Source organism: Antrostomus carolinensis, unplaced genomic scaffold, assembly GCF_000700745.2.
Source record: "Antrostomus carolinensis isolate BGI_N321 unplaced genomic scaffold, ASM70074v2 scaffold41841, whole genome shotgun sequence".
In the NCBI taxonomy this organism is placed as follows: Eukaryota; Metazoa; Chordata; class Aves; order Caprimulgiformes; family Caprimulgidae; genus Antrostomus; species Antrostomus carolinensis.
In genome coordinates, this window is record NW_010295719.1 from 2,376 (window position 1) to 10,245 (window position 7,870).

General features: G+C 38.1%; 2 protein-coding genes across 2 annotated transcripts; one reads left to right on the forward strand and one right to left on the reverse strand.

The window, feature by feature from the left end:
• Positions 1–233: 233 nt before the first annotated feature.
• SDHD (succinate dehydrogenase complex subunit D) lies at positions 234–1,804 on the forward strand (the record flags this gene model as incomplete). The annotated part of the gene is made up of 2 exons (XM_010178058.2): positions 234–388; positions 1,573–1,804. Coding segments are annotated over 2 exons (321 nt in total), but the record flags the coding sequence as incomplete, so codon positions are not given.
• A 1,843-nt stretch (positions 1,805–3,647) lies between these two features.
• Positions 3,648–6,278, reverse strand: IL18 (interleukin 18). Its single transcript, XM_010178057.1, has 5 exons — positions 6,209–6,278; positions 5,237–5,245; positions 4,568–4,705; positions 4,031–4,176; positions 3,648–3,906 (listed from the first exon to the last, which is right to left on the reverse strand). Exons 1-5 carry the CDS (start codon positions 6,273–6,275, stop codon positions 3,691–3,693), a joined length of 576 nt encoding a protein of 191 aa, XP_010176359.1. The 5' UTR covers positions 6,276–6,278; the 3' UTR covers positions 3,648–3,690.
• Positions 6,279–7,870: the final 1,592 nt, after the last annotated feature.

Consider the following 7,870-nt stretch of genomic DNA (forward strand, 5'->3'; position numbering starts at 1 on the left):
CAGCAGAGAGAGGAATATTTAAAATTAACCTTTTAAAACATTGTAAAATAGATATATATTCTATATAGATATATATTCTATAGCAGTAATTCAAAGGCATCTAGGTTTTGTTTGGATGAAAGCTTAGTAATCCAATTGGAGAAAACATGTAATTGTGTGGTGCTGATCAGTTTGAGGTATCTGGTTTTAAGGTTACAGCACTTTGAACAGAAGCTTTGCACTGAAAAATATTTCTCCTTACAGGCAGTTCCAAGGCTGCATCTTTGCACTGGACAAGTGAGCGAGCTGTCAGTGTCCTTTTGCTGGGTCTCCTTCCTGCAGCCTACCTGTATCCTGGACCAGCTGTGGACTATTCACTGGCTGCAGCCCTCACTCTCCATGGCCACTGGTAAGCACAATAGGTCCCTCAGAATTAAGGTCTTAATTAAGAATTGAGGCCTTAAATCTGTATATGGCAGTAACTCTACTGACTTATTTCCTGATCTAATATAAAACACCTGAAAAGAGATGCAAACAAAGTCCTTACTCTCCAAGTTCTGTGACAGTTGTGATCTTTGACAAGACTAGTTGTACCTTGGTCTTCCTTTGTCATACTGTTCTCTCAGTTAGAAGGCAGGATAAGTATTACTATTAAGGAATCCATAAACATTCTCTAGTGTTCTTCTACACAGTATCTTACTTTAGGAGGATTTCCTTGCCACTGGCTGTGTAGAATCTTGGACAATTCTGTCTTGTAGAAGAATCAATGTTGTATGAACAGAGGGAAGAGAAACAGGACAGATCTGTACAATAACAAGTTGTTCTCCTAAGTTTCTGTACTTTGTACATCTCAGTGGTGATGAGATTCTGCATAATAAAAAGTTTAGAGCAAATATTCCACTAAAGAAGCTGAAACCTTGATCCTTATTTTCTTGATTCCTGGGAAATGGATGCTTGCTCATGTTCTTCTTCTGACGTGTAGTTCTGCTGTGATCTTTAATGTGAGTAGGCTAGATGAGTCTAGTTAGGAGTGGATCCAGCTGCATGGTTGGCCTAACTGGTAGCATTTACATTCCTGAGGTGATACTGGTCTGTATTTCCTTGTCATAGGGATAAAGCAGATAAGCAACTGCATGGTACTTTGGGATGGCAGGTTTTCTTAAATCTCAGTTTTGCCCTTATAAAGTTATACCAGGGATTCCTGCACTTTCCTCCCTGTGACTGGGAGCTTCTTCCTGAAGCCCTCCAATCTAGTACAGAATTCATCTGAACTGTGGCTAGCCTTGAAATATGTTTTGAAAGAGCTGTACTCAACACCTTGTTTCCTGACTACCATTAAGAAAATTCTGAGCCAATATGTGTATTTTTTTTAATAGAATATGTGGAATGTTGTGCTGTTTGTTTGGGTTTTTTTAATAGATGCATCTTCTTTTTAGAGTGGGAACTGGGCATATGTTAGGAAAGGCTCACGATAGTGGGTGAAAAAAATGATGTATTTGATCAGTCTTAGTAGAATGCTCACATAAACTGTGTGGATTTCAATGAGGAATGTTCTTTTCTGATTTCAGCTTTTTTCTCTCTCCTATTCTGTAGGGGTCTTGGACAGGTTATAACTGACTACGTCCATGGAGATACACCCGTTAAACTGGCCAATACAGGTCTGTACATACTGTCAGCCATGACCTTTGCTGGCCTCTGCTACTTTAACTATTATGATGTTGGTATCTGCAAGGCTGTTGCCATGCTGTGGAGCCTCTAAGATGTGACTGAGTCCCTGACAAACATGATTGTTCACTGCTGCCTCTGCTTCATCGTATTTTTACCAGCACATTTAATGCAAAACCAATTAATAACCAAGGATCCATAGTATGTACATAGTGCAGCAAGTTCAGAGCTAGTCTTCTAGAAATAAACATCCAACAGGAGTAAAAATGTTAGAAAAAGAAGAAGCAGATTTAAAGTGGATAATGTCCAGGTGAGAGTGAGTTGATTTAAGCTGTACTGTAAATTGGAAGGAATTAATTATATTAATGACAGACACACACAGCTGAAGGTAACTTTCCTTGAAATGGCAGCTTTAATGAGTGTTTTTCTAAAATAACAGCTGTTTGGCTTCTTGTTTTGTACAATAAACTTGACTTGCAGAAAATTGAACTGTTATTTCTGACATCACAACAACTGAACTGTATGTAAGGCACATGTAACTCTTTGGACCCTGAAAGTCGATGCAGAAAAGGGAATACTTTTTTTCTTAATCCATACAATAAAGAATTTGCAGAAACTGTGTGTGTGTGTGCTTCTGAATGATTTTTACTACTTTGGAATTACTTAAAATGTTTTCTCTGCAGATAGGCTTTTTTTTTCCCTAAAATCAAGTTCAAATACTAATTCATACTGTTATGTTACTGTTCATGCTGTTACTCTGCATTAGTTCATTTAGATGCCAACAAAACAAAAAATATTTTTATGAATATATATTGTCCTTAATACTTAAAGAGGTGATTTAGACTTGATTTAATACAAGAGTAAAGCCCATCTGAAAATACAGCAATAATTGACTTGGAAGAAAAAGACTTTTGCAGATTAATTTTAGGAGCCATACATAGCATGTGGCTTTCATAGCTTCCCTCACACCTGTATGTTCATCTGCAATGTTTGTTTGTTTGGTTTGTATAAATAAACACTAGTAGGCATTTTCCTGTGTGACTGAAAAGACAACAAACATATCCTTTCTGTCATAGCTTGACATGAGACTGAGGAAACGTTCTTTCTATGTCTTCAGTTTTAGAGCATTTTAGGGACAGAAATGAGATTCTGGGGTTTTTTAACTTTCTTCTCTGCTTTATCTTTTCTGACTTTCATAGTAGCAAGGAGTGGTTAACTGTTTCCACATTCTAATAGTGCTTCTGTGGTACTATTAATAGTAAGAGGAAGAGAATTGTGTGTTACCATCAGTCTGATTATGCAATAAGCAGAATTAATAAGTTGCTGTTTGAATTCTACATTTGTTCCAAATTGTTAGAAGGACAAATGTCTGTTTTCATTTCATCGTTAACTTATAATTTACTGTTAACTTTTAAAAACTTTTACATAAAAGCATATTTTTTTTCCTTTGGGCCCTCTGAGGACAAACAGCTTTATCAGAACTTCAGTTTTTCTGGTAAGTTAGCAGTTTTCTAAGCAAAGATTTCCATTAAGTTAAAAGTTGACTGTTGTTTCTACTTAAGTTAAAGGTGGGGATGTCACTGTGTAACTGAGATTGATGAAGACGCTCAGGAAATAATCTTGATGCAAAGAAGTAATTTATTGGCCAAGTACATGGTCTGCTTATGGTATCTGTTATTTTACACAGTTTTCTCTCCCTCCCCAAAACAGGTCTACTTCATCGATGAGACAGCAAAAGCTGTTTGATCAACAGGGAGTCAAGATTTTAGGGATCAAATTATATAGGACTATATAGGCATGAACGTTCTTTTTTCTTCATGGTGTAATTCTGTTTACTTCAATCTGAATGGAAAACATTCTTCTGCTTCTTTTTGCCAAGAATTTGAATTTATTTTCCTTTGTAAGATGCTCATTTTTGTACTGACTTAAGGTAGCTAAAAACATAAAACTGGCCTGCCTTGGATGAAGAAAGAATAAGATTTCTTTTACAAAAAGCCACGGTATATTTTAAGACCGTTGAAGTTGTGACTTTCATTCTGACATAAATTAGAAACTTATCTTCATGGTTTCATCCACTTCGTCTTCTCTTGACAGTTTCTTTAGAATTAATTTTCTTAAGCTGCCTTCTTCCTCAAAGGCCAAAAACATTCCTTGTTCTAGTGAGTATTCAAACTTAAATGCTTTGGCGCTACAAGATGTAAATGTCTTTTTGAAAAAGATGACGTTACTTTCACCAGGAATTTCTTTAGGAACTTCTCCTTCCTGATGAAGAAAAAAGGAATGGGTTAGTCCCACTGCAAGACCTGAGCAGTTTTGTTTCAGCTCACAGATGTAGGAATTCTTAATTTTGCCGACTACTTACAGGGTATGGAAAGGAGATACTTACCCTAAATCGAACTATCGTTTTTCCACGTTCTTTCTCACAACACATGTAATAACTTTTATCTTCTACCTGGACACTGAATGCAACAGGCATCCCTGCTGAGGGTGTGGTAGTTTTATAATAGTGAATGTTGAAGTGCATTCCGTTCCCTAAATATAAATTGTTTATTATTAATAGTCTGCTCAGGAGAGAGCTGCAACAACTTAACCATATTATGTTTTACCATTGTACTGGCAACTGCTGTCTTCCCAGGATACTGTTCCTGACAGGAGAGCCAGGACTTGAATTTTTATGACTGCTGGTAGCACGTACTTGACTTTCTGCAGTCATTCACTGACCAAGGTTTTGATTTTTTTTTTTGTAATCTGACACAAAGACAAGACACAAAATTTCAGCTCGCTTAGCTTTACTCTTACGAATGAAGTTGACGTCTTTACTCTCAGTCTCATCATTTAGAGTCAGCGATTACAAAGAACAAAAGCACATCTAGAATAAAGAAACAGTGCAATGGTTATAGAATGTATTTGGAAAATGGTGTACCAGATTTCATCTCATGATCTGTCACGTTTTCAAAAGCTGCCATGTTTAAATCGGGTCGAACTACAAGCAACTGGCTATTTACATTTCGAAGGACTCGGTGGAGAGTTTTTTCCTTACAAAAGGCATCACATTCCAGCCCTGTAGAAATATTAAGCAGAGCGTTGAATATTTGAGCTGTAATCTCCTCAGATCTTAACAGTTTGCTACAGGCTTAATCTTGTCATTAAGGATACCAGGTGAAATAAGTTCTACAATGGCAATCTCAAGCAAAACAGAGGCCATGTCCTTCTTTCCATCTCTGGCTTGTAGCAATCCAGGCAAGTCACAAGGATTTCCCAGAACATGGCATTCTGTATATATAAGCAAGAGAAGCTGCTGTATCTGTTAATGAAAGTTCAGAAGCAACAATTCTCTCTTTTGCCCAATAATTAGGATTACATTAAAAGTTCCTTCTGTTAGGGAAGCCAACACCCTGTATCTTAGGAGGAAATAAAGCAACATCAACTTCAGGAGAAGGTAAGCTGTAGCTCCCTTGTTTACAGCAGCCATTATCAGTTTGAAAGCTTGTTCTCTAAGGCACACAAAGCATTTGTGGGTTAAGTAAGCGTGAGCAGGTTAGTTCAAGTAAAATTGGTAATGAAGTTAATAAATGATGAGCTTTTAGCTTACCATCATCATCTTGGTTCCAAGTGAGCAATGAAAAAAAAGGAAAGAAAAAAACAACATTAAGCTCTGCCTCTACAAAGAAACCACTTTCTACCCAGTTTTGTTCTGCAAGATTGGAAGCCAGCCAGCCACCTACGCGTTTCCAGTTGTACTCCCCAGTATCACTGACGCACCAAGCTGAGCTATTCTAACTACATAGTGTATTTTGTGGGCACAATAAATTCAACAGAATGATGAAACCGACAGTCATTTGAGAACTGGAGTTACCACCAAACCAACAGGCATGCAAAATGTTTTAGGGTTACTTAAGGGTGAGCAGCTCAGTTCAGTTTAAGCCTATAGCCAAGGAATAAATGGCATGCAAAATTTTGTTTTCATCAGCACCTTTATTCTAAGTGAGCAAAAGGACAAGAAATAGTCATTACAAATTGCTTCTAAAGAAGAGACTGTTTTCTAACTAACTTTATCCTGTAAGTTTTCCAAGTCCACCCCATAGTGTTACAACCCTTCTGAGTGTCCTTTATGGGAATGTATTGTATGAAGCAACAAATATTCCACTGACTCAGATACTTGGCTAACAATGCTTCAACTGAAGCTTATGGGAAAATTATATTAAATCAGACTGATAAAGGAATTGTTTTCAATCAGTATTTAAAGAGAGAAAGTTATTAAATGCTTAAGGTGTTCAGCAATAATACAGTACTGACCTGTTAACATGCTGGGACAGCTGTCTCAAACTCAGATTCTTTTTGCAGTGAACAGCTTGGCTCCATAATCTAAGAACTATCATTCTTCTAAGTGGGTGGGGATTGTAACTGCTTTGAGGATTGCTCAAGGTAACATGGGGGGAAAAAATGGGATTCCACAAAACCAGGGATGCCAGCCCAAGGAAAGGATTGACTTGTATACCAGCTTTTGATCTTCTATGCAGAAAGAAGACACGGTGTGTCTCTTTCAGCAGTAGGTGGTAATTACCTGCAAAATAGAGGCAGAAATTTTCTCCAAGTTGTACTGCACACACAAGAATCTCTTCGCCACTCATCTTCACTCTGCCAAAAACACATGAATAAGATTCAGAGTTAAGAATAATGCTTCTTACACTATAAGGCAAGGGAGTTCTTGGGCTAGTGCTCTTCTAGCACGCGATACTGTTGTAGGGCTGGCATCTTTGATTACCTGTTGTTGCTTTTTAAAATAACTGTTCTCCTCCTCTGCTGCCTTTTATTTTACAAAGCTTTTCATTGACTTACATGATGTTACATGGGAAAAAAATAACAATTCCTTACTATTTGGTCTTTCTATGAGAATGCTAATAAGCAGCTCCATGAACATACTTCATCAAATTAGTTCTCTTCTCTTGGGCCTGCAAAAATTATCTTACTATCCCACGGTCGTTTGATTTTTCTGATTCTAATTTTCAAATGGGGAAGTGACTAAGACTGGATTAAGCACCCTGTTACTGGCCATTAAGCCATAGAAGTTTTATTAAGTCTGCACAGACTGATCTTTCCACATTCCCTCTACAAAAGACACAGCTTCCAAAATACCTGAAACTTAATCCACCTTTGCCCCTTGGAAGGGCCTGTAGCTTTTGCATCTTGAGCTGGAATTGTGTAGGTTCCTAGAGAAGCTGGGATGTAGTTTATTTTGCAATAGCAGTGATTTGCTTATGGTGTTTTAAATTTATATGAATTCAGGTTGAATTCTGAGCTTGATTTTACAGCTCTTCTCTTGACACAGAGAAAAGTGAAGAAAAAAAAGATGGTTTTCCCTTGGGAATAACAACAATCATTTTACCAATAAAACCCCTGAACTAATCATTAAAGACCAGCCAGCTACTGCACTTGAGAGGTTCCAGCCCCTGTTCTACGCAATTCAGGGTGAATTTAGAGCTAGCCCAGGGCTGCACTCTGCCTCTAAGGTCAATACACAACACTGTCCAAGAACTCCAGAAGAATAATTAGTTTTAGCTTTGTTCATATCCTCAACCTCATACAGTTAACAGCCAGACAGGTAAACATTATATCCTTTAGCTTTGTGACACACGGTGACTGAGAGTATGTCACACTCTCAGTCTCTTTAATGGATAAAATAATGTATATGTTTAATGTATATGACAAAAGAACAGTGGTGGTCATGAATTTGCTACGCCCATTCCATTTACCTGTAACTCATCCCTTTTCTTCTATCATAAAGTTTTTGTTTATGCTGGCAGAAAAGGGACACCCATGCATACCCCAAGCCTTTGAAACTAAATACCACGACACCAAACAGTACATGACTTCTACCTAGTGAAGGAAACCAAGTCAAGGACTAGTATTATTCTACAGCAGAGGGGAAGGCATAAGCAAGACTTACTGATAAAGGATTAAAGGAAAATTTGGCCCTTTGTTTAACAAGTGAAACACATAAAACGATCACACTTCTTCCCCTGATACACAGTAAAAGATGCTTAGATCCTTTACCATGCACGTTTGAAAGGAAAGCTAGAAGCTAAAAGGAGATTTTAGCGGATTGTTCGAGGTGCTGTGTAATGACGCCCGCGGAGAAACAGCGATGCAGGGAAGGGAAGGAGCAGGGCCCGGGGCAGCGCGGGCAGGAAGCGGGCGCGGTGCCGAGCCGCCCGCAGACAGCCCG